This window comes from Zootoca vivipara, chromosome W (genome assembly GCF_963506605.1).
Source record: "Zootoca vivipara chromosome W, rZooViv1.1, whole genome shotgun sequence".
NCBI classification, from domain to species: domain Eukaryota; kingdom Metazoa; phylum Chordata; class Lepidosauria; order Squamata; family Lacertidae; genus Zootoca; species Zootoca vivipara.
In genome coordinates, this window is record NC_083293.1 from 239,415 (window position 1) to 266,318 (window position 26,904).

General features: G+C 46.3%; 1 protein-coding gene across 1 annotated transcript; it reads right to left on the reverse strand.

Moving 5' to 3' along the window:
* Positions 1 to 1,109: 1,109 nt before the first annotated feature.
* LOC118078871 (RING finger protein 17-like) lies at positions 1,110 to 26,037 on the reverse strand. The gene is made up of 9 exons (XM_060270028.1): positions 25,922 to 26,037; positions 22,361 to 22,420; positions 21,253 to 21,367; positions 19,985 to 20,120; positions 19,178 to 19,364; positions 14,384 to 14,488; positions 10,241 to 11,117; positions 1,573 to 1,690; positions 1,110 to 1,184 (listed from the first exon to the last, which is right to left on the reverse strand). Exons 4-7 carry the CDS (start codon positions 20,116 to 20,118, stop codon positions 10,971 to 10,973), a joined length of 573 nt encoding a protein of 190 aa, XP_060126011.1. The 5' UTR covers positions 20,119 to 20,120; positions 21,253 to 21,367; positions 22,361 to 22,420; positions 25,922 to 26,037; the 3' UTR covers positions 1,110 to 1,184; positions 1,573 to 1,690; positions 10,241 to 10,970.
* Between the last annotated feature and the right edge of the window lie 867 nt (positions 26,038 to 26,904).

The window sequence follows — 26,904 nt, forward strand, 5'->3', positions numbered from 1 at the left end:
CGTTGCCTTTTAAGAAGGACAGACGCGGGTCGGAAGCTCCAAAATTTGCACTAAGTTCAGCTCCGCCGGGAAAATGACAGAGACCACACGATGCTGTCAGGAAAAACAAACTGATCCCTTTATTGCAGAATGCAAAGCTACAGCTGTAGGGTCCCTGCCTCTGGAAAGAAGTAAGGAACCCCGGGAAATGGTAAAGTCCCCTTATATACCCTCCTGTCCCTGCATGGAAATCTCTGGACTGGGAGGGAGGGGGAGACAAGGGCGACGGGTGGGGGATCGGATTAGCTGGGTGCGGAGATGACTTTCCTTTCAGATGGAGAGATGTCAATCGCTCTTCTCCTGTCGCTGATGGTGCTCCCTGTTGTTTGGCAGGAAGGGCAATCAGTCGAGATGGGTGCAGAGGTGGGGCAGTTCCTGGCAATTTCCGTGGGGTGGAAGTCCGCCCGGCAGGTGTTTTCCTCCAGGCCATGGAAGGGTGGGCTACGTTGAGGATGGCAATTTATTTGAATAAAGTTGTTCCAGCTAATCCCTCTATTGTCCGTGTGTCCTTGAATGGGTATAGGGTGGTAGTAGGGCAAGGTTCAGGTGGGTTGGGATCATACAGGGTTCCTACAGAAAATATACCTGGAAAACATACCTAATACAGGGATTTCTAATTAAAAGGTAGCAGTCCTGACATATACAGTTCTAAGATATAAAACAGCAATTCTAATACAGAGAGATACTAGCAATTCTAATACAGAGGCAGCGGATAGAGATTTCATGGTAAGAGAACATATAATAGGCTGTATTATTAACTTGAGTAGAAAAGTGTCACTTTGGATTTGGGCGGTTTCCCCCCCTCCTTCTTCTGGAAACATTGTTTTGTTCTGGGCGGAGGGGAGGTGGAGAGGGGAAATGTGTGAGTTTATGCTAACTGTTGTGCATATGCAGATCCTTAAACCTTCCTTCAGGCAGGGTCGCGTCCTAGCGGGAGGGGTGGGGAGACAGGGAAGATGGCATTGAACAGGATTCTGGGTATTGCAGCTGTCAAATTCTGTCACCCCTCTCTGTTCATTAATAATGGTGTCCTGCAAACCCCCCCCCCCCAATATGAATTTATAACACTGCTTTGAAGACTTCCTCTAAGAAGACCTTGAAGTTCAATTCACCATCCTGGTTCATCCTCTTGTACCAAGGGCATCCTGAATCATGAGACACAGGGGTAAAACATTGCTTATCCTCCAAGTTTTTATTCTCTGACATCCCCAAGTTTTCACCACCCATTTTGCCTTGGCACAGCTGAGGTACACGGAGATGGTGACCTGTATCTGTGCAGTACCAAGTCAAATATTTGGAGTGGGGACGGACTCATAAGATGAAATGCTTCTCTGTATAAGAAAAATGTTCTGCAGATAAAAAACTAGCATATTAGGTTAAAACTCAGCTCTCCAAGATCTATAATGCAGCAGAACAATCAATCATGTGAGCTCTCACATCTCAGAGACAAAATTATCTCTGCGAGAACTAGGCCTTAGCCTAGACCTAAGGCATCAGTTCCCTCCTATGTGGGAATCAAATTAGTCTCCCTACCTTCTTTTAATGTATGAGCCATCCAGTAATGCATCCTCCTAGAGATGGATTTATCTTTGAGACTGAAGCAGTGGAGCAACAGAGGATTGCCTATCACCGAGCCTATTTGGGCTGGAGGCTGGAAGAGAAGCCAGAAAAAACTGTTCAGAAGGGAACACAAAAACTCAGACTTCCGGTGCTCTCTGCCACGATGAAAGCAAATCCCACGTTAGCGGAGTCTGTTCGTGGAACGTAAACCAGGACTAATTGAAGAGTAATTGTCCTTGCAAGGCACCACCAGGGTTGGGGTGTATGTGTGAGCTCCACTCGCAGATCATCTGATACCTGGCTCCTGTCCCAAAATGGAAGGCGGGGAGCAAGAGACGCTGAGTGCAAAGCATTTTGCATACTGGAAACCCTCTGATGCAGTATCTTAGAAAGAAAAATTACAGACATGCGCTGGATTAATGGGACAAGATAACCTGCTAAATGAATCAGCCACTGAGTGGTAACGTTTTTATTTGGAGAGAACTGGGGTATGATGGGGGAGGGGAGCCTTTAGCCTTTCTTAAGATATTATGTGTGCTGCTTTGATGATTTGGCAAACCTCCCCCTGAATATTAATGGATTGATAAATGGGAGATCAATGACAAGATAATATTTATGGATCATTACAAAAACAGGACTGTGCTAGAATATTGTTTTGATGTAAAGCTTCGATCTTTCACTGAACTGCAATTAAGATTATGCCTTTTGAAGATCTACCACAGCTCTGGAGGGACGCCAGATCGTTCAGGGATGGATGGGAAAGTTTAGTTGGAGACCTGCCTGGGGCTCTGGTGGGACACCAGTCTTTTTTAGTCTTCGACAAACAAAGAGGGCGAATGTGACGCAGTGAAAATTAGCCCCTGAAAGCAGAGCAGTGAGAGCCAGAGAAGCTGTATTTGAAGGATTACAACAGGAAAAATGAAGAAACAAAAGGGAAATAAATATCTCACACAGAAAATTCACAGGATATCGACTCCTCTTGCGGAAATAAAATTTATTAAATAAGTACTTACGAATGAAAGTTAATAAACCAGTGGCTGTTAAATTAAGGATTAAGATCATAATTGTTGTAATTGGATTAACCAAGATCAAGGAAGCAGAAAGAAATAAGACTGGAGTACCCTGAAATTCAACACATGGGAAGTGACTCAAAATTGTTTAATTTGGTATTTGAATAATTGGTCTTTTAATTGTATTTGTGAGGGACAGAACGTACAGGCAGGTCCCTCCCATCTTAAACAGCAGCTCATCACCCAATGGGAGCGCTAGTGGGGAGGAAGAGATCTCCAGCGGAGATTCAGGAAGTGGTGTCCGGGGCTCAGGCAAGGTAGCGGAGCCCATGCCCAGTGTGGGAAGGGAAGTGGGAAACAAAGGAAGGAGACCAGTCCCCCCGACCCCGGAACTGAGGAGGAGGAGAAGGGGTCGGAGATTCAGTATGCCGAGATTACTTTGCTGGAGGAAAACGCGTGAATCTCCATTCGGAGGTTCTGCCCTGTAACGAACAACATGTACATAGTACTGCTCTGCACTGTAAATAATCAGCACTAAATAAAAGCATGAAAAGACAACGCCTGGAGGAGTCGTTACTCTAGAGTAGCCACCAACGCGCCTGTGACAGCAACCTCCGAATCTTTCTGGCTACTTTGGAGTTGCCGCGATGAGTGCGGAGGAGACAGCACACTGGCGGCAGGAGGCCGAGAAGATGAAGCAGGAGTTGCAGACCCTGGCAGCGCAGGCTCAGCAGCAGTTGAACCTCGCCAAAGAGGAATCGCGCAGAACGCAGGAGGAGCTACTGAAAGCAGTGGAGCAGGTGAGAGCGAAAGATGAAACTGAGAGGCAGCTGAGGACCATAGTGGCAGATCTGCAAGGCAAATTGGACGCGGAGAAAGCAGCGAGAGGCAGGGGGGCGCCCCAGCCACAAATACTACCAGTGCGGAGGGGGCAAGCCCTAGTAACCAAGTTTAACGGAGACCCCAAGGAATACTTAGGATTTGAGACTGAAATTAACTACGCGCTGGAACTGCATGACGCAGAGTTTCCGGATGATGCGCACAGAGTCTCTTATATCGTGGAACACTTGACCGGGGGTGCAAGAGAATGGGTCAGGCCGTTAATCGCGTCAAAAAATTCTTCCATGAAGAATGTAAAATTATTCTTAGAAGCCTTAAAAGTAATGTATGCCAGTGACAGTGAGATGGAGGCGACTAAGGAGGAGCTGCACAATTTGACGCAGGGAAAAATGACGGTCAGAGAATTCTGGGCGAAGTTTACCATGCTGGTTCACAAACTTGGGTGGGATTAGCACAGTGACCCAGTGCAGTCTGCCTTCTACCTGGGTTTGCATGCAGACGTGAAGGATGAACTCTTGAGGGGGCCAAAGCCACAAAACATGGATCAATTGAGTAAAGCAGCATTAGCGGTGGGGGTGAGGCAAGAATCCCGGTGGAACGACAAACAGGCGACGCGCGCAACCCGACCTTGGTTCTCACGCTCGCAGGAGAGGCAGCATCACCAGCCTCCTCCCCAAGCCCCGCCCCAAGCCCCACCCAGGGCCGTCCCAGATCCGGAACCCATGCAAATTGATGGAGCGCGCGCGGGGGCTTTTCAAACCCCAGCGGCGCCAAGACGCAAGGAGGGAAGGGGCGGGAACTGCTTCCTATGCAACTCCCCCAGCCACCTCGTCAGAAGCTGCCCGCATCGCAGGGAATGGCAAGGGAAGGCGGGAACAGTCGTGCCCCCCCCCAACTGAGTCACCGCAGATGCAGGGAAACGAGACAGCCTGGCTGCAGGAGACAAGGGGCAGCAGCCAGGCGCAAGCAACGAACGACATCCCCAACCCACCCACCCGTGCACAGCGGAACACCGCCAGCCCACCCCCCACCCCAGAGCAGGGGTGGTTCTAGAAGTGACGCTAACACTCCCAAATGGGTACCCCCTGACGGTTTTCGACCTAATTGACAGCGGAGCTTCTGCCAACTTCTTTTCGAGGGAATTTGCAGAAGCACACCAGATCCAACTTCTGCAGCTGGACTTTCCCCTGCACGTCTCCACCATTGACGGCAGGGAGTTGCTGGGAGGGGCCATCACCCACCAAACCCCCCCCCCATGAGAATGACGGTGGGAAGGCACTCAGAGACGCTAGCATTCAATGTCACCACCATCTCAGACCCCCCCCCATCGTGCTGGGAATGAGCTGGCTGGCACGCCACGACCCGTCCATCAGTTGGCACCAGAGATGCATCACGTTTGGGTCTGACTTTTGTCTGGAACATTGCATGCAGCGCCAACCAGGGGAGGGGCCGCCGATAGCCACGGTGGCCACCATGCACGTCAAGGGGGGGGGAGGCAATCCCCAAACCGTATTGGGACCTGCAGGAGGTCTTTAGCGAAGCGGAGTCCGACCACCTGCCCCCGCACAGGTCGTTTGACTGTCAGATCAACCTGGTGCCAGGGGCCACGCTACCCCCAGCTAAGCTGTACTCCATGTCGGATCAGGAACTGGAGGATCTGCGTGCGTTCATCGACAAGAACCTCAAGAGGGGGTTCATCAGAGAGAGCAAGGCCGCAGGGGGCAGCCCAGTCTTCTGGGTGGACAAAAAGGACACGTCACAGCGCCGCCTGGTGGTGGACTTCAGAAGGCTGAACAGCATGACGGAACCGGTGGCCTTCCCAATGCCCAGAGTGGACGATCTGCTGACAGCGGCACGCAGGGGCAAGATCTTTACCAAGCTCGACCTGAGGGGGGCGTACAACTTGATCAGGATCCGGGAAGGCGATGAGTGGAAAACCACGATGTTCACGCATCTGGGGTCTTTTGAATATCTGGTGATGCCCTTTGGTTTGCAAGGGGGCTCAGCATGCTTCCAGGCATTCATGCACCACGTCCTGGGCTCCCTCCTCTTCAAGAACTGTTTGGTCTTTTTAGATGACATCCTTATTTACTCCAATGACCCCGTGCAGCACGTGAAGGATGTCAGGGAGGTCTTGCAGTGCCTGAGGGAGCACCACCTGTATGTGAAGCTGGAGAAATGCAGGTTTCACACCAAGGAGGTAGACTTCCTGGGCTACAAGCTGTCCGACAAGGGGCTAGCGATGGACAAGGACAAGGTGCAGGCCATCCTGGACTGGCACAGCCCAAGGACTCGCAAGGATGCCCAACGCCTACTGGGCTTTGCCAACTTCTACAGGAAATTCATCAAGAATTTCTCCCGCGTCACGGCTCCCATCACTGACTGCCTGAGAGGCAAGCAGAAGTTCAGGTGGACACCAGAGGCCCAGGCAGCGTTCGAGGGCCTGAAGAGAGTGTTCGCCTCAGACCAGAACTTGTTCCACGTGGTGCAGGATGCACCCCTGCGCGTCGAGACTGACGCTTCGGACAGAGCTGTGGGCGCGATCCTACTGCAACTGGATGCCAACAGAGAGTGGAGACCCTGTGCCTTTTTCTCCAGGAAGCTGAGCCAGCCCGAGCGCAACTACACGGTTTTCGACAAGGAACTTTTGGCGATACACGCTGCGTTTAAACACTGGCGCCACTTCCTGGTGGGAGCCAAGCACCCCATACAGGTGTGCACGGACCATAAGAACCTGGAGTTCTGGAGAACAGCCAGGGTGCTCAATCAGCGGCAGATACGGTGGGCAGAGTTATTCTCGCACTTCAACTTCTCCATCCACTACATACCGGGGGAGCAAAACGTCAGGGCGGATGCCCTCTCCCGCAAGCCGGAGTACATGGAGGAGGAGTTGCCACCAGCACCCCGGCACATTTTTCCCCCATCGGCATGGACATGTGGGGCAGCAGTAGTGAGTGAGGCCGAACTCACAGCCCTGACAGCAGGGGATGAGTTCGCCACCCGCATCTTCAGAGAGCTACAAGGGGTGAGGGGGCAACCGAAGGACTTTGAAGAACGTAGGGGGCTACTCTTTTATAAGGGAGCCCTGTACCTGCCCACCACCCAGCTCAGAGGGAAGGTACTCAAGCAGATGCATGACAACCCGACGGCCGGCCACTTTGGTAGGGACAAAACCACGCACTTAGTCATGAGACACTTTTGGTGGCCGGGGGTGAGGGAGGACATTCAGGATTACGTGAGAGGCTGTGACACCTGCCAGAGGGCCAAGGTAGTCAGGGCAGCGCCAGCAGGGTTACTGGAACCCCTACCCACCCCCCACAAGCCGTGGGAGGGCCTCTCCATGGACTTCATCACCGACCTGCCTTCATCCAGGGGCAAGACGGCAGTGTTGGTGGTGGTGGACCTCTTCACCAAAATGTGCCACTTCATACACTGTGCGAGGGCTGTCTCGGCGGAAGAGACTGCCAAACTGTTCGTGGACCACGTTTTTCGGTTGCACGGATTGCCCTTGAGGGTTATATCAGATAGGGGGCGCCAATTTGTTTCCAGGTTCTGGCGCAGGCTCATGAACCTCCTGCAGGTAGAGGTCAGCCTATCCACGGCAAGACACCCGCAGACCAACGGACAGGCGGAGCGGGCCAACGCGATCCTTCAGCAGTACCTGAGGTGTTATGTCAGCCAGCGACAGACAGACTGGGTAGATCGCCTGCCGCTAGCGGAGTTTGCCTACAACAATGCAGTGCATGTCTCCACAGGGGTGTCGCCTTTCAAGGCCAACTATGGGCGGGACCTCAGATCGTTCCCGGGGAGGGAATGGGAGGAGGAGGAGGAGGGTCCCGCAGCTGAGGATTGGGCGGAGGAACTGGAGACGGTGCATCAGCAACTCCGAGAACACTTGGAAAGGGCCAAGGCGGCGTACAAGGAGGGGGCGGATCGCCATCGGAGACCAGGGGAGGTCATCAGGGTGGGGGACAGGGTGTGGCTGTCCTCAGAAGGGCTTCCAACCAGGGGGAGGTGCAAGAAGTTAGCACCCAGACGTCTGGGACCCTTTAAGGTCACGCAGGTCAATCCGGTAGCTTTCAGGCTGGAGTTACCGGAATCCATGAGGGTATACCCAGTGTTCCATAGGTCGTTGCTGTCGCCCTATAAGGAAAGCACCAGGTTCACCGACAGCAACCAGCCCACAGAGGGTGGGGAGGAACGAGGAGGCACGCAGCAACTCAATGAGGCCACGGAAATTCTGGATTCCAGGTGGGGGGACGGAGGGCTGGAATATCTCCTGGCGTGGGAAGACACTCCGCCGTCCCAAAACGAGTGGGTGCCGGCCACGGAGATACGAGAGGAATTCTTAGTGGAAGAGTTCCACGCTCTCTTCCCTCACAAGCCCAAACCCTGGCAAAGGGACAGGGAAGGGGAAGGGGAGGGACCCTCAGGAGGGGACTCCGAGAGCAGATCCCCATGGAGATGGGAAGCGGAGTTTGAGGAACCAGAAGAGGAGGTATGGTTTTACCAGGAGGCTGGAACGTCAGAGTCAGTAGAGGACTGGGGGGAGATTTTTACTCCCACCAGCTCTGACGCCACAGAATTTTTGGGCTTTCCGTCCTCCCAGGGAGAAGGGGGGGATTCCCAGGATTGGGGAAAAATTTTCACCCCCACCAGCTCCGATGCCACGGACTTCATTGGTTTCCAGTCGTCCCCAGCTCTCTCTGAGCCCTCAAGGAGGGGGGGGAGGGGAGCCTGGAGGGGGGGTGGATGTGAGGGACAGAATGTACAGGCAGGTCCCTCCCATCTTAAACAGCAGCTCATCACCCAATGGGAGCGCTAGTGGGGAGGAAGAGATCTCCAGCGGAGATTCAGGAAGTGGTGTCCGGGGCTCAGGCAAGGTAGCGGAGCCCATGCCCAGTGTGGGAAGGGAAGTGGGAAACAAAGGAAGGAGACCAGTCCCCCCGACCCCGGAACTGAGGAGGAGGAGAAGGGGGTGGAGATTCAGTATGCCGAGATTACTTTGCTGGAGGAAAACGCGTGAATCTCCATTCGGAGGTTCTGCCCTGTAACGAACAACATGTACATAGTACTGCTCTGCACTGTAAATAATCAGCACTAAATAAAAGCATGAAAAGACAACGCCTGGAGGAGTTGTTACTCTAGAGTAGCCACCAACGCGCCTGTGACAGTATTGTAATTTGGTATTGTAATAATGCGGCTCTTATTGGATAATGGTAAGTGGAAATTAATAAAATTTATTATACAGAAGGGAACACAAAAACTCCACAGTAGAGGCAACACTCCTTGTTTTGCTGCACTCAGCACTGAACCTCCTCTAACCAGCTGTCTCTGTAAACTGAAAACTACCACCAACTTGCAGTCAAATATTTTGATTTTAACAAAATTCCTCATTTAATCAGCAGTATTTTTTTCAAAAAAAAATCTTCAGTTTATAGAAAAGCCATTGCTTCTAAGAGCACATAGACTAGAGATCTCACATAACCAGAATTGAACAGGTTGGTTCAAGTCAATGGGAAATCTAGAGCCCTCCCACCACACCACACCCCAACCCAACCCATGGTTCTTCAATCCACTTGCTCTTCTTTGCCTGCCAACAGCACGCAGGTCCTCACGTCCCTAAGTGTTTTGCATAGCCAAAAGGAACCTTGCCTCACAGAAGTTGCTTGATCAACATGGTTACTGTACCCTGAGCAAGAAGAACATATGGCCCAACCAGCTCCCCTACTAGTAGCCATCCCACATCTGGCTGTAGTGAACAAATTGATGGATTAGGCAATAGGACTTTCACCATGGACTTGGCTGATGTATAAGTACCATTTTGCTCCTCCCTGGGCTGTTTCCGTTCAAGCTAGTGCTTTCAAAAACTGGCATCAGAGTTTCCTCGTTTTCTTTTTGCATTTCATCTTTTAGATGTCTTGTTTTTAATCTGTGTAAGTGCTTAGTATATAGTTCATAAGTGCAAAAGGATCAGGTCTAGTCATGTCTAATTAAAAATCCATCAGGTAGCTAGCTATCCTACACTTTTAGTAAATAGCTCCAATGTGGCATTAAAGACATATGTTGTTGTTTAGTCGTTTAGTCGTGTCCGACTCTTCGTGACCCCATGGACCATAGCACGCCAGGCACTCCTGTCTTGCACTGCCTCCCGCAGTTTGGTCAAACTCATGTTCATAGCTTCGAGAACACTGTCCAACCATCTTGTCCTCTGTCGTCCCCTTCTCCTAGTGCCCTCTAAAGACATATATTTTCCCCCAAATATGTGCAATTTCATATTCTGTAGGTTTTGTTACATTATGCTTTTTGCCATATTTCAAATCTCTCACCTATTGTGCACACATAGTGCCTCTTTTCCACTCTTTCATTCAAAGCAGTTTAGTTAAGCCTTCATTTTACGTGTGGTTTTATTTTTTTGGCAGGTGAATGAATTGTTGCACATCTACAGTAGCAGTGGCTCAAGCAAAAAATTATGACTACCACAGTATCTCACTTAACTGTTGCACTGATGTAACATTTACCTTTAACCATTCCTTTTTGTTTAGAATTCATGCTTCCAGGTTAAGTTACGGGAAAAATTGCATGAGTAAGCAAAGATCCTATGGCTAGAAATTAGGAGAAAGGCCATGATGGTTGTTTAACAGAAGGCTACAATAATCTTTACATTCATATTTTTACATTAAATTGGAATCATTGTCATACATTCTTATGTAATTGTTTGACAGCTGTGTTTCATTTGGAGTCTATTTGACCCCTGCATTATATTAGTCAAGTGCTATTCACAAACCTACCTTTAAATATTGAATGTTCTGCAGAAGCTGTGGGAAGGTCTGCAGCTGTTCCAATGGAAAGAATTTATCCTTTTCACTCTCAGCTAAGCTTTCTGCACTGCATACAGGCGGAATCAACTTTGTATTCCTTTCCTATGGAGAAAACAAAATGCCAAAATTAAACGGCTCACGGCTACATTTCTAGATTATGCCTCTGTCAACCCTAATCCCAATTTCAGCTATCATATTATCTTCCAAATCTTTTCTAAAGTTGTGCCTTCAGTGATTAATTTTCTTTACAATTCTATGTAATTGTAATGTTCAGGTGGAGGAAAACCAAAGAATATTTCAAGATTGGTGAGCTTTAAATATTCAATAAAAGATCTACACTTCTCCTTAAAGTCTGCCTCTTCCTGATCAGAATTATAATAATAAATTTGTGAGCTTTACATATTGCATTCCATTTCTAATGTAATTGAAAAAATAAATGACCAGAGAGCATCTGTTGCTATAGCAAGTGTGAATCCAATAATAATCAGAACATGAGTCTACTGAAAGCGTCATGTAAGCTACTCTAAACCTTTTCAAATATGAAAATGTACTAAAGTTATTCAACACTTACTATCATCAGGAAACCCTTTCCATATCTGTGAGTGGGCAGAGATTCTCATGCCATCACTGACACTAACTAGTTGTCACTAAAGTAAATAAAATTAGCATGCACAGTTGTAGCCCAATAACTGCATTCAAACTATCCCCAGCAACAAACCCTCTTCTGAGATTGGGAATACTCCATGGATTTTAAAGTTAGCTGGGATGCAGATGGTGTTCCATGAACTCGCAGTTTTATGTTGTCAATTGCTGTTTTCCACGGGTGTAAAAAAGTCTTAAATGGCACCTGGAGGGGGAAGAAGGAGGAGGTTGTTGAGATTAAGTTCCTTTTCTGTGGCAAGTGGAGGGTATCCTCAAATGGGTTGACTCTGCACTTGCTCCAACAGGCTACGCAAATCAAAGTTTTTACTGCCGTCATGTGTGGAAAAGAACCTCTCCACTTTTGGGACATAGCAAATTGAACCATGAATGCTCAAACTGTCCTTGATAGAAGAGGGACGGCAGCCCTTAATAGCAAAAACAGCAGGCATTGGGGAAAATTGGTATGGGTGATATCCAAACCCAAACAGAACTGGGAGCATACAAGCACCCCCAACTCTTCCCAGCAATGAGAATCACCCCTCCAGGGCAGGTAAGCTATCCTCCATCCAGTGTAGAAGAGGAACTTTGCATACTCTGGTCTGGCTGAATATATTTGTGAGCTTGCCCTCTTCAAATGTTCATTGTGGGTTGTTTTATTATTATCAGCAAGCCTCAACAAAGTTTATTGGCAGAGGAGAACTCAGTACAAGAGTAATAAATGTCAGTTAAGATGACAGCTGGCTGCTCAATTTAATTTCTGCTTTGATTTGGCTAAGCTATATGGGTACATCCTTACCATATTTGGAGCTGGCATTATTTCGTCATGGATCTTACAACAGGAGTAAAGAATCTCCAGTCTGTGGGTCCATTTTGGTTTGACAGGTAATTTCCCCCAAACAACGCCTACCTATCCAACAGCTGGTGTTGCAAAGCAATAGGATTAAACTTGGGCTCAATTAGCTAATGACTGGGTGCTAATCCTGCTCAGTTCAGCCACGCTCTCTGGTTCCTGCTGAGAACAGGCATAGACAAGCATTGAGAAAGGTAAGCTGTCCCTCTTCCAGCCATCTACAAAAAGCAGCTTTCTTAAGTGTTGTTTTGCAGATCAGATACAGGCTTTCTCATATGTGCAGTGATGGCTGTAAAATACTGTCAGATGGCTGTTAATTTGTTTTTGTGACTATGTGGAACCCAGTTCAGCTGACTGTGTGACTGTGGAAATGGATAAAAGCACCCCCATCCAAACAGTGACTATCAAACCTTTATTGGGCATTTTACAAACAGAATCGCAAGAAAAAGAATCACATACAAAAGTATTTAAAATGCATACAAAGAGGCAACAGTAAACTGCATATACTAATTGTATGTGTATATATATATATAAATAAAATCTGAGATTTCTTCCTATTAAACTACTCCTTGAGACACTGCTGCCAAGAACTCAGCTACTCCCGCAGTCACCTTATGATCAATGTCAGACAGACAGAATCCAACATTTCCACCATGCTGCGGTGTCAGAGCACCCAGAAGGGGGGACAACACACGTTCACGCAGCATGCTGGGGAGTGGACAATGAAAGAGAATATGCTCTAGTCTACACTCTCCGGCACATTCAGAGAACATCTACAGTATCTCTTGTCTCTGGGAGTGTTCCGATATCTACCCCTGACAAATGCCGAGGGAAATACATTCAGTCGGGCTAGCATAAATGCCCTACGTTGGGCTGGGATTATTAGCTTTGTAATATAGTTGACCCTATTATCTAAGATACCGTGTTTCCCCTTTTTAAAGACGTAGTCATAATATAAGCCATGGCAGGGTTTTTATGCATTCACGAAATATAAGACATCCCCCGAAAATAAGACGTACCTTGTTGCTTTCCTTTAGAGCCTCGGAGAGGCTTGAGACCAGATAGGAAGGGGCCCGAGGCAAAGCGGCAGCAGGGTGACTACGGTGGCGGGAGCTGCACCACCGGAACGTTGTGGGCCGCATGGCCCAAAGCAGACCGGCGGCGGGAGGCAGAGCAGCGGCGGAAGCCCTGCTGCCGGAACGTTGTGGGCTGCATGGCCCGAGGTGCCAGAGCGGCAATGGGGCGATTGGTGGCGGCGGGAGCTGCACCGCCAGAACATTGTGGGCTGCATGGCCTGAGGCAGAGCAGCGGCCGGAGGTGACGGCCCGCTGCAGCGTAGGTGACAGCCCGCTGTTTCTCTGGGTGGTGCCGGGGAAAGTCAGACTGCAACTTCAGCAAGCCCCGCCATGGCGACGGCGATAGCTGGATCAGGCAAAACGTGGCGTGCAGCGCAGGCGTGGGATAAGGGGCGCGATCCAGCCTTGGCAGCCCTAGCGACGGCGAGGGGGGCGTTGCGAGCCTGCCGCTGGATGAAGCAGACCCACCCCACCCCCTTCGGAGTCTCCGGAGCCAGATCCCTCGGCAGGATCACTTCCCACCCCCACTGCTTAAGAGGAGCTGCCGGTGGAGCGCAGGGAGCCTGGAGGGGTGGCGAGGAGGGCAACCTGTCCATCTGCCCGCACCCCTCTCTTAACTGTTGTATGGTAACTTGGCAAAGAGGTTTCCCACCTCATCGTCCCTGCAGGCAGGCTGCCACTTTAGAGGGGAGGAGGGCAAAGGAGGGGGGAGTTCATTAATGTATGGAGAGTCAGCTCGGGAAGGGGACAAAGGGAAGGCTTTAAAAGCGTGGCGAACGGGGAGATATTCCATTTTTTTCCAGCAAGGTGTCCCAATGCAACGGCTTGAGTATCTCCTCTTTTACGTTGCAATTTGCGCCAGCTTTCGCAAGCGATAGGGCTCCAGCGCCGGCGCCCAGAGCGGATCTATCCCTAGACAGTTCTTCCTTCACAAAACCCAAGTCTTGTAGCGCCGTAAAAAAAAAAGACACCCCCTGAAAATAAGACACCGTGTGTTTATTTGAGGGGGAAAAGTTATAAGACGGTGTCTTAAAAAAGGGGAAACACAGTATTTAAATCATAGAACATGGGGGAGCAAACTCTATTTGCAGCTGCCACAATGTTTTGTCTTTCAACATCCTTTAGTCTGATTTGGACATTGTGGAAGATATATTGCTCACAGTGACTATCATCAGTGCAGGTAAGATTTTTTTTTAAATTGTTAATCACCCACGGACTTCCGGAACAGATTAAATTTGAGAACCAAGGTATCACTGTACTTCAAAAGTAACTCATGAAGGATTTTTTTATAGCTATTATTGTCTGGTAGAAATTACAACAATCACATGACACCCTTGGCTTCACGTTCATTATTAATTTAATATTAAGCAACGTGATATGCAAAGTTTAAGAATGCAGTTATGTGTACACCATTTCCAATCTAACCGTTTCTTCCTCATCAATGAGTAGCTTAATAATTTGGCAACACTGAATTCAGATGCCTAGTCTCCCAGCGCAGATCTCACAGCACAGCACAGCACAGATCTCATTTGAAAGCATCCTCACCTTGGGTTTTTTAGGCAAAGTTACTGTTACCATTTCAGGAGCAAAGCTCTTGTACGTCCATAGCAGAGTCTTCAGAGTAGAAAGTGATGCCTGAAAAGGTGATGCCTGAAAAGAAATAAGAGTTTGATGTTGTTGCACTTGATAATGTTCAAACATAGTAGCTGAGAAACTATGAAACCCACTGCATCAGTGCTTTTTTTTCTGGTGGGGGAATGCATACCCCTAAACATTTTGTGAATCTAAGTTTGGCCTCATTGAGGGGCAGTATTTCAATATGAGTAGGACCCTGAACATCTTTTTCGAAAAAAAGCACTGCACTGCATTAGACATAGCAAATCTCTAGCCATGACCCTACAAATAGGAGATGGAGGACTATACCAATGTCAAGCAAATGCTGCTGTGACAGACAGCAAGCCAGACCCGAATATGGTGATGCAGTCCCTCAGAATTCCACCACTGTTGGAGTCTCTCCCTGATTAGCTACCACCACCACTGCCAGCCAGAGGGGCGAGTGTGGAGCAGCACTTTGCGAGGGAGAATAAAAGGAGGGGTTTCTGAATGAGTTTTTAGATAGGGATAGCGAAGGGAAAGAGCAGGAGTGAGATAGGGATTAGTTTGAGAGATAGGAGTTGATTTGAGATTGGAGATAGGGATTAGGATAGGGTTTGTCTGAGAGAATTGGTTCTGATTTGAGTTGAACATCCGCTCTGAGGAGACTATCTATAGCAAGAGGAAGGAGCCTCAGTTTAGATAGGAGGACTGGGTTGGGTGTCTGGCAAAGGTGCCATATTTTTCGCTCCAAAAGACACACTTTTTTCCTCCTAAAGTAATCTCCTGTCTCAACTTTCTTTTACCAACCTCTTTTTCTGTAAATAAAACTTTTCTTGTTTGATCAACCCCTGCCTGAGACTCCCAGAGCTTTTCCTTCACACAGTTCTGGTGAGAAATATAAGTGCAGAAGAAACCTTCAGAGGAAGAAAAGTAGGAAACAAAGCATATACTGTATTGGCCTGAATATAAGCCTCACTCCCCCCCCCCCTCCAAATTCTGACTGTGAAGTTAAAGTGCGGATTAAATTCATGACCTTACAAAAATGGACCTTACAAAAATTGAAAGCATTTGCGAATGATTTGGTTATTACTGTTGAACCACAGAATTCTCTCCTCAGAGTAATAGAAAAGATCCAAAAGTTTGGGCAGGTGGCACGTTTTAAACTTAATAAAAGCAAAACTAAATTATTATTTAAAAAATTAAAAGAAGCAGAAAAGAAAGAGCTATCAGAAGCTTTTGATATAGAAGTCCATAAAAAGGTAACATATTTGGGAATATGGTTGACTACAAAAAATCTTAATATTTACAAAGATACTGTAATTATGAAATTTTTTGAAATGAAATAAAGAGGAATGTAGAAATATGGAATACGATGAATCTTATGGCTGATATTTCAAAATTTATCTGGAGTGGGGGAAAAGCCTAGAATAAAATATAAAATACTTACAGATGTAAAAGGGGAGGCTTTTCCCTTGCAGGTTTTAAACTTTATTATGAAGCAGCATGTCTTACTTGGATTTGGGATTGGATTAAATTAGAAAAAGAAGAGGCAATAGATTTAGAAGGACATGATAACAGATTTGGGTGGCATGCATACTTATGGTATGGGAAAGCAAAGGTACATAAAGGATTCCATAATCTATAAAAATAAAAATGTAAATGTTCATTTGTTCAAAGTCACAAATCTCTGAAAGTTCTTCACCAATTGCTTCGAACTTTTGACACAACGTTGCATTTGAATACGGGAGTGTTTTTATATAATTTGATTCTATAGATGTCACACCTGCAACAGGTAAAAACATGGTTTTTTGGGGAAAAACAGTGCCATCTGTTGGACGTCAAACCAACACACGCTATACTAAATACTTTACTCCCAGAACGCCATGGGGCACGGAGTGTCGTTCTTCTGACGCGAGCGTGCAGAGGCTGCTGGGAGCGGCTGGTCTTCGGCTCCTTCTGGGAGGGCGGGGGCCAGATCCAGCCCCTTTGCCACCGCTGCCTCACCTCTCCCCACCAGGCCCTCCCCATGTCCACATTGGAGAAGGAACTGCAGCTGGCCCACCTACCCCCTCAGCCACCAGGACCCGCCAGGCCCTCCCCAAGATATGCCCGGGGTATGCGATGATGTCACTCGGGAGGAAGATGACACCACACACCGGGGGACCAGAGATAGGGGTGTCGTGACATCATGCGCCTGCCCTGGGAAAGGGGGCGCTGAGTGGAGGAGGGGCATGGAGGAGGGGGTGGGGGTCTTTTTAGGGGGGACCAGAGAGAGGGGTGTCATGACCTCATGCCCCTGGAGTGGGGAATGGGGGCGGTGAGTGGTGGAGGACCGTGGCTTTGGCGAGGATGAATGGGGTGGGGTGGGGTTTGTCCACAGTTTATTTTGGGGGTGGGTGGGGTGGGGTAAATTTCAAGAACACACGTGGGTGGGGGAGCCTTTTTTTCGGGATTCTGAAGGTAGGGGGCTCTGCTTTCAATGGAAGCCACAGCAACGCGTGGCCAGGTACAGCTAGTAATAAATAAATGAATCACTCCTTAACTAGGAGGTTCAGAAGCAGTCTACCAGTACCTGCTCACTCCGTTGCTGCAATTGCAAACCGGGGGGAGAACATACAGCTGAGGAATAAGAACCCCAACTCCTTCTGCCGTATCTTGGATCAGGACAGCAGTCAATTTGAAGCCTTATGAAGCCTTAAATGATACAGAAAGGCTGTAGAAATCACCAGTATGATTGGTGATATGGAGCCAGCAGCCACTTAAAGTGAGCAGTGATTGCAGAAAGCCTCAGGTAGGATTTCCTGCTTATCTTTAAATCTGAGCAATAAAATGGTATGCGGCAAAAAACTAGCATATTCAGCAACCCTGAATATCCTTGTTTCTACTGATCTGCAAGCTCCCTTGTGACCCTTTAAAGTTGAAGAGTAGGACAAAAAAAGCTTTTAATAGATAAAATTGAGTGTGCTTACCAGTCACTAGCTTATTAATTCAGCAAATCCCATTTCTACTAGTTTCATGCCCATCTTGATATACAAACACAGTATGCTCTGGTGAGTGCGTCTGCAAGGACGATATATGGCCAACGTCAACAGGCAACATTTGAGAATCAGTACATATTAGAGTTTCCAAAACTATACAATGATGTGAGTTCTAAACTTCTGTTCTTGGCCATCCAAATCTTGTCTGCTTCCTAAGCAAAACTCAATTATAGATGGGTGGCACACAGCTGGAGTGACAGTTTTTATTCCAAGACAGAATTGTAGGCTTTCACTAAGGAATGTTCTGAGAGAATACTGGCACCCCCTGTCTCACAAAAAGCCCCAAATATGGAAATATTTTATAGGCAACATTTACCACTCTTGTACATAGCATTTAATTTAAAAATAACCAGTAGAAATGGGCATAACTCCCCAACCCCAGCACAAACCTTCCTTTTGTCCAATGTGAAACATGACTGACTGGCTGGATAAAGTTGGCAACTTTTATGCTTAGTGCAGTGCCTGAAGGTTTTATTTATTATTATTATTATTATTATTATTATTATTATTATTAAAGGTACATAGGTAACAAATACCTGTCCAGAATGGGAAAAGGTAGTTGTGAGGGACAGGGGATACCGGGAGGTCCCTCCCATCTTGAGCTCCAGCCCATTCCCGAGCGCTGGGGAGAGCAGGGAGAGTTCCGCCTCAAGTGGAGAATCAGGAAGTGGTGTCTGAGGCTCAGGCAAGGTAGCGGAGCCATTGACCAAGGTGGGACAGGAAGGGGGGAGCAAGGGGGGAAGGCCGATCCCGCCCACCCCGGAATTGCGCAAGAAACGTCGTGGGAAGAGGCTGGGTCTCCCCAAGCTTCTTTGCTGGAGAAAAACGCGCCAACCTCCATTCGGAGGTACTGAAGAAGACTGACAAGATGTGCCACTCTCTGTAAATAGCACTGCCTTTAGCACTGTAAATACACAGCACCAATAAAAGGATAAAATGCAGAGCTGTGTGGAGTCGTTACTCTGAAGTAGCCCACTCAGGCCACTGTGACAGTAGTGGAGGATGGGGGGTGGGTGATTGAGGGGACAAGAAAGCGCAGCCGAGATACATCCAGTAGTGTGAACAGCAAGTTGCAGAATAAAAAGCCTTATGAATGGGGGGGGGGACAGGACTGGACTAAAGCTTCACACACACACACGGAAGCCCTCTAAAAACCATTCAGATGAAATCATACAAATGAAATAGCAAGAATTAAAATGCTGCTTCAAATTGGCCTTGGAACTTAATTTGTGTACAGGAGACCCTCAACTTACATGGGGGTTGCATTCCAGGGATAGTGTGAAAAGCCAAAATCTTTTGTATAGTTGAAACACAGTGGGTTCAATGGAGGGTGGGAGTGCTGCTCTTTTACTTTTTTTAAAATCAAGAACGTAAAGCTGAATGTGTACAAGTTAAATATGTGTAAGTTGCAAGCTACTTGTTATTTATTTATTGCATTCCTATCCCACCCAAAGGATCCCAAGGGTTATAAACAATGAAACAGCAAAATAATACTGTTTTCTTTTAAAAACATTTTAAAAGATCAAATATCCTGATAGCTAAGTAATTTCACGGTTGCCAGGAACAATACATTTCAGCCATCAGCTGTCCGGGTGAACAGGAACCTTTTAAAATTCCACCTGAATACTGAAAGTGGGAAAGGGAATTTACAGTTAAGTCTGTGGATGGGAAGAGTTGGCTGGGATAAAATAAGGGAAGACTTTACCAGTGAAGAAGCATAGAGATTTCCCTCTTGGAAACAGTCCATCATGATCCACAATGCTTCCATGCTCCATTCGGAACAAGAAGGAATTTTTGTGTGTGACTCACACAAAGCTGGTTTAAATCCAGCCAGCAGAACTTTGAACGCTTGAGCAGGATACTGCATGAACTCAGGAGGAAGCTGACGTAACCTGAGGCAAAATAAAAGTCAGTGAATAACACTATTCAAGATGACAGCCCACAAGCAATTTGTTAGCAGCTACAAAGTGGTGGTAAAAGGATGTTGTGAGGGGCAAGGGATATCGCGAAGCCCCTCCCCTCCTGAGTTCCAGCCCAGACCCGAGCGAGGCTGAAAAGAAGGAAACTCCAGCTCAAGTGGGGAAACAGGAAGTGGGTTCCAAGGCTCTGGCAGGGAAAGAGAGCCATCGTCCCAGGTGGGACAGGAAGGGGAAAGGAAGGGGGGCAGGCCAGTCCCCCCAACTCCGGAACTTGGCAAAAGGCGTCGGGGGAAGAGGATGGGTCTCCCCAAGTTATTATGTTGGCGCAAAACGCGCCAAAAGCCACTGGGAGGTTCTGATTCAAGCTAAACAGATGGGTCTTTGTAAATAGCACTGCTATTAGCACTGTAAATACTCAGCACCAATAAAACCATAAAATGCAGAGCTGTGTAGAGTCGTTACTCTGAAGTAGCCTTCTCCAGCCACCGTGACAGATGTTAATATGTATATTCAGAACAGACCAATGTCCGATTATAATTTCACCCATCTTGAATAGCAATTTGCACTAATACATGAGCAATGTATAGATTTACCTGCTTGTGGGCACTGTTTCGCTGGATCCATAGTCAACAAATTCCACCATAATCAAAAGAGGATTGCATTCCTGAATTGAGATGAGCTTTGCCCGATACCAGAAGCCATCACTGTACTTTGCAAGGCAAGGCATGTCTAACAAGGGGGAGAAAAGCTGTTTAAATTTCAGCATCCAATGCTGCAACAGGGGGGCTAACCTGCGATCTGGATTTGGCTCCCTAGTTTTATGTACCCCCTACATAGCTGCCAAGTTATCCCTTTTTTTAAGGGATTTTCCTTTATGCTGAATAGGCTTCCTCGCGAGAAAAGGGAAAACTTGGCAGCTATGACCCCCTATTGCTTTTTTAAAATTAAAGTTAATTTGCAGAGGTTTTTTAAACTGACTGCTCTCATAAGTTCTTTACTGTGATACCAAAAGATTCTGTGCCCCCAAATGTGTTACCAATTCTTTTTCTTTTCTTTTTTAAAGCTTTTGACCATGCCCACTTTGATATGCAAAGGGTTGATCATGGGTAAGTGAAGTCCTCCAGCTGAAAAAAGGGTACTCCCTCCTATAACCATTTATACTGTATTGCATTGTGGATCACCTTTAGCTAAGCAAAACTGGGAAGGCATTAAATAAAATTATCCAAAGGAATAGATTTAGGCTTGCGTCCTACGTCCTACTGATCTTCCAACCGTCTGCTTCATTGGATGGCTCCCTAGCTCTACTATTATGAGATGTGATAAACTGTAGTTAAAGTTTTGCAGATGGCTACTGTGTGCCAGAAACACTCCACGGCTGTCAGCCCCGTCTCCCAGTCATCACGATCTGGTTTTTTTGATATCCTGCAGGAAGTGGAGTGACAGCCAAACCCACCTGAGAGACTTCCAACACACGAAGGAGAACAGAATAACACACATCGAAACACCCTACTATATTTTAATAAATACTTTCTATAATGGAGCCCAGTATTTATTTATCATGAGACACTTTCAAGAGTAGTAATGCTTCAGCTAAATTATTGCAACCTTGTGGTACTAGCATCACTACACTATCTGAAGTTCAGCAGAAACTCAGAGAAGTTTATATGCTGCGAACCGCCCTGAGATCTACAGGTATAGGGTGGTATACAAATTTAATAAATAATAAATAAGTTAGTCTGTTTTCTCTAATTTGATTCTGAATGCAAGCAGACTGTAGAGAAGTTTTGTTCTAAAGTAGTTAAGTAACTTTTCACCTTCAATTACAGAATGCATAAATGCAAATTACCAAGAAATAATATACCTTTCCGAAAATCAGTTAGGAAAGGGATGGACTCCAAGTTCTGATTACATCGACTCAAGGCTTGGTCTAGAGTTTCAATGTTGGGACTGTCTCGCTGATCAATGGTAATGTACACCTAGGGGAAAGTAATTGGTGTCATATATCAAAAATATCTATCAATGATCTTGAAGTGAGAGCATCATCCAACATACAGGATGGGACAAGTCTCCCAGTTTTGACTATCTGAACGGAATCAAATCTACTAGAAATACTAGCAAGTGCCCATAAACCATAGACAGCTTCTTAGGCAGTCAGTCTTGCCTCGTGCTTCAAAAGCTATCGTTATACATCTCAAACAATGGATGTAACTAAGAAGGATCCCAATTCTCACAAGTTCAAGTTCTAAAACACAGGATGAGCTTCTGTGAAAGGATGGAATTACAACAGACCCGATAACAGCAAAAATATTTACTTCACCATGATACCTCATTAGGTGATACAACATGTGTTACTTTAATTGGGAAAAGTTCTCCAAGAACAGGCAGCGATGGTGAGCTATAGGGTGGCAGTAGGGGAGTATCTACTTCAGACATCAGTAACTCCTAGAAAAAAGGAGGAAGCAGGAAATCTTGATGTGTCTGGAGATGCAAGCAGCAGCAATATGAGCTGTGCACAGAAATGACAAGGAATGCAACTTGGGTGCACCTGAATGAAGTTGGTACCAGTGATGTCATGGAGACTATTCTGTGCAAGACTCACTATTCAGATTGGTGTGCTATTTGGGGAGCAAGGAATAGAGCTTGTTTGTGCAGTTTTCAAATGCTGGGAAAATGCAGTACTGTATGATGCATTTCTTAAAGATGTCCAATTTGGGCTAATCACCAACCACTGCACACTTAATGTACACCCTATCCCAAAACCTACTTTCAGGAAAGGCATCAGAACTGACCCAATGTCTTCCCCACCGCAAAAACCTTACAGACTTGATCCACTCAAAACAAACTATAATGGATGTCAGTGGCTGGCTGGGGTCACAAAAGTTGGGAGATACCAAACTGGCTTCAACACATTATCAAGCTAATTATTAGCTTGAAAACCAAGAAATCCATTGACATATTTTAACATTTACCTCATGACTGATTTCACAGTTTTTCTCCAAATGATCTTCTTCACTGCAATAGGTTATATCCTAGAACATATGAGAAAGGAAGAAGTTGTTTTAATTTCTAAAAGTATTAACTGACTTGCAAGATAATGCCTGCAGCAGTGGTTTGTCTCAAAACCTTTTCAATCCCTTGGATTGCAATCTAGCATTCTGGGAAAAAATAAAATTTATGCCAAAAAATCAGGGCTAATCTGGTGCATAGTGCACTTGTGCAGGTACAATACAAGCCCTTAAACAAAATCATCAGCACCTTCTTATAGGTGCAGGGTGGGGACCAAATGTGGACAAACTACCCCCAGGTACGGGAGCACGTGTCCCCCACCGGAGGTACTACCCCTTAATTTTGAGCTTGTTACCTTTTTACATACATCTTGCATTGGATAGCAAATTGCTTTTGGATTTAATAAGGAATTACATTGTTTGATTTGCCAGCCATTGCAACAGTATTAGCTACCAACTGAAAACACTGGATATGATGTGGAAGAACTGTAATGCAGGAAAAATAGCCAAACTAAGTAACATACCCATGTTAAGCTTTATATCAATCTAAGAACTGAAAGAAAAGATTGCCAGTTTTGGCAAGTGACCGGCATCATCTTCACTAATGCAATGTTTATGGCATAGCTGCCAAGTTCTCCCTTTTTTTAAGGGAAATTCCCTTATGCTGAATAGGCTTCCTCGCGAGAAAAGGGAAAACTTGGCAGCTATGGTTTATGGTACGCCATGAAAGATGAGAGCGACATTCCAGAAAAACAGAGTTTAACAGGTACTATATCCCATGGGTTGTGTGAATGTTCCTGTTAAAGCCAGGCAAGAGATTACTGCATTATCATTTCTGCTGTTTTAACCTCAAAAAGTGGGCCTATGGCTGAACAGAACAAAGCTACTCACAGAACCCTTAAGAACAGATACACCAAGAACACCAAGTACTCGAGTGGAAGCATAGAAAAAGCAAAGTATATGGCACAGTACAATTCCATTGCTAACCAAGTGGCATGTATCTTACGGAATTTCCTCCTAATGTTTTTCATATTTGTTTCTAACATTTTATGGTTCTGCTATTTGTCTGATATCACTCTTGATAATAACATGGCTTGTTCTGTAACTCTGTCTTATCCCATCCCCTAATTTCATAATTAGTAACACAGCAGTTTGATTCAAAGCATATTAATATTCACATTTCAATACAGTAAGCTTGCATCTTATGCAAGGGTTCAGTTCCAAGGTAAGCCTTTGGACCCCCCCCCCAATGCTTCTGGCCCAGCTTTGGGAAGGTGGTGCAAGAGCTCCAGCAGGGTCCTAGAGTCCCCACACCCCCTTCCCAAAGCCTACTAAGTGCTTGTTCAGCTTTGGGAGGGAGGGCTCTGGGTAAAAGGTAAAGGACTCCTGGGTGGTTAAGTCCAGTCAAAGGCGACTACGGGGTGTGGCACTCCTCTTGCTTTCAGGCCGGGGGAGCCGCCATTTGTCTACAGACAGCTTTCTGGGGTCATGCGTCCAGCATGACTAAACCGCTTCTGGCGCAATGGAGCCCCGTGACAGAAGCCAGAGCGCATGGAAACGCCGTTTACCTTCCCGCCGCAGTGGCACCAATTTATCTACTTGCACTGGTGTGCTTTTGAATTGCTAGGCTGACAGGAGCTGGGACCCTGCCAGAGCCCTCATGCCCCCTTCCCAAATCCAGGTAAGCCTGTGGATTACAGCTTTGTGCAGGTGTAGGGGAGGGGTAATAAACAGGGCATTGGTTTCCTCCACTCTCCATCATAGCTGCCAAGTTATCCCTTTTTTTAAGGGATTTTCCCTTATGCTGAATAGGCTTCCTCGCGAGAAAAGGGAAAACTTGGCAGCTATGCTCTCCATGTGTAAGTAAAGTAAGTGTAAGATGAGTGTTTACTGTAAAAAGGAACAAAGAAAAGGGAACTGAACCCTCTCCCCTTCACCATCTGTTACCACAGGATCTTACTTTACTTCCAAAGACTCTGTTCTATTACCAGAAGTAAATTAAGAATACCTGAATCGTGAAGTGTGAAGGTTGACTTCTCCTCCCCATAGCTGCCAAGATTTCCCTATTCAGCATAAGGGAAAATCCCGTAAAAAAGGGATAACTTGGCAGCTATGCCTCCCCTACATGCCCTATTTCATATTATGGAAAAGTCCTCCCCATCCCTTATTTTATAAATGAACAGAACAGGAGGAAAAACAGGAATGCACTAGTCACATCATAATTGGTTTTGAAAGTGAAATAAATCCAAAATATGTGCAGCTTGCTCTTGGAAGTCTAAGGGAATGATCCGACAAAATCCACTGGCAGAAACCATTTTTTGTCATTGGGGGTGGGGAACTGATTGCAAGAGAAGCAGGACTTTGTTTTTATGCTTAACATAATATTTATTTCAACAAGCCTTTTCGTAAGGAGTTCAACTGCATCCTGCTGCCAAACAGTTCCAACCTGGATAACCAAGGTAGAAAAATCACCAGCACATCAGTACCATATATTCCGGCGTATAAGACGACTGGGCCTATAAGACGACCCCCAACTTTTCCAGTTAAAATATAGAGTTTGGGATATACTCGGCGTATAAGAAATACGACCCGGCGTATAAGACGACACCCGACTTTTGAGAAGATTTTCCTGGGTTAAAAAGTAGTCTTATACGCAGGAATATACAGTAATTATGTAAAAGCACTCAGGACTGGCCCTATCTTGGAGATTAGAATGGTTTCAGCATTATAAGGGAACAAATTTAGTTTGTTTTAACCGAACGTCAGTTTCTGCTTCAAATGCCAAAATGTCTTGTGCAAAGCACCTGCCATGTTCTATATGATCTAATCCCTGAGATTTATATAGGAAGTATATGGCAGACAAGACTTCAATTGGTATGTTGGGTTATTGCTCCACCTTCTGACCAAGGCAGGAACAAACACTATGGAGGTGGGTTGGGTTGGGCTCTCATAATGCTCTTGTTTCCTGCCTTCCTCAAAGTTCAGTTATGTTCATAGTTGCTCCTGTTTATCTGTTCTCAGGCTAGTGTCTCCTCAGGGTAGTGAATGGCACTCCAGTCATTACATGAAGCCCAACTTCAATAATAAATAATAATAATAACAAAATATTATTTATACCCCGCCCATCTGGTTGGGTTTCCCAATCTGGGCAGCTCCCAACCGAATATTAAAAACACAATACAGTACAGCATTAAACATTAAAAACTTCCCTAAACTTCCCTTTATGTTGATATGGCCTGGGACATTGCCCAGTGACTATTACAGCCATGCTACAGCATGATGCCATTGTTTAGACTAAGACAGGAAAGCGATACGTCGACTTTAAAATATTGATTTGTGGAATAGCCTGCCACCCTTTTAGCACAATCTTTTAAGGGTTTTCTCTTGAGCAGTTTTTCCATTTGCAGAAAATCCAGAAGGTTCTGGAACTTACAAAGGCACAAGCATTGAATATGTAATTGTTTCTATGCTCACTGTTCACAAGACCAGGTGCTTAGTACATTTCAAAATGCAGCCTCTACTCACTGGTACAGTTTTATAGAGCTGACACGGTATGGAAAATGGCGGTATGTCTGCATACAAAACAGTTGGATAGAGATGACATTGAGGAATCTTCTCAATATAGCCATAGTCCAAGTACAGCACCTACACAAAAAGCAACACAACCAGCAGATTAATTCCCAAATTTCATGATGTGATTCTATTCTGTTTTTAAATGCATGCTAGCCAGGCACAACAGACCCATCCTTTGCTTATTTACCCTAGAGGTAGTTTTGGGAAGTAGGCATGACCTAACTGTTGGGGAAGAGCTATTGAGTCTCTTTAAGGCAGTGGTTTCTACCCACTCCAGCACCATGGAGTACCGGTACTTGAAAACTGCTGGTGGTCATGCTGGGCTGCTTAATTATTTTTCTGCCTGCTGTAGCAATTGCAATGCACTATGCTGGATGAGTCTTAATTGCATTTTCTTGCTTCTTTTATTGAGTATGGATTTAAATTAGCCACAACTTTATTGAATTCAAGAAGTGGGAAACTTGGCCCAGGCCTTGGCAGGTAACCCTCTCAGCCCCTCTGGCTGAGGATATGCAGGTTGACGAGGCCAGAGAGAGGGGACTGTAAAGTGCAAACTTACACAGCATGCCCTCCTCTAAACCCCGTCCGGGAGTTTGACCTACGAGCCGCTGCTCCAGGGCCAGGGACTCCCGATTTTGCCCCTTTTAGATGGGCCCCTGCAACACCGCCGCATGGAGATAGACAAAAGGAAACCTTGCCAAGGCCTAAAAACCGCCAAAGTTGTGACGAATTGCTGTGGGGAAGGCGAAACCTGCCAATGCAGGGAAAATTCCTTCCCGGTTCTGAATACAGCAACCAACTATGCCGCAGCAGCGCCCGCTAACCTGCAACGCAAAACGTTATGCTGTAAAGAGAACACAGATAGCCTGATGATCGCTGACCTAGGAAGGAATTTTTGGAAAGAAGAAAGTTAAAGAAAATACTGTACGCCTGAT

Coding starts and splice junctions, on each gene's coding strand:
- LOC118078871 (XM_060270028.1), bottom strand. CDS start 20,118: ATGCCTTGCCTTGCAAAGTACAGTGATGGCTTCTGGTATCGGGCAAAG. Junction 19,365..19,984: donor GAAACAGTGCCCACAAGCAG/GTAAATCTATAC, acceptor ATTTTGCCTCAG/GTTACGTCAGCTTCCTCCTG. Junction 11,118..14,383: donor CTTTGCCTAAAAAACCCAAG/GTGAGGATGCTT, acceptor TTCCCCCTCCAG/GTGCCATTTAAGACTTTTTT.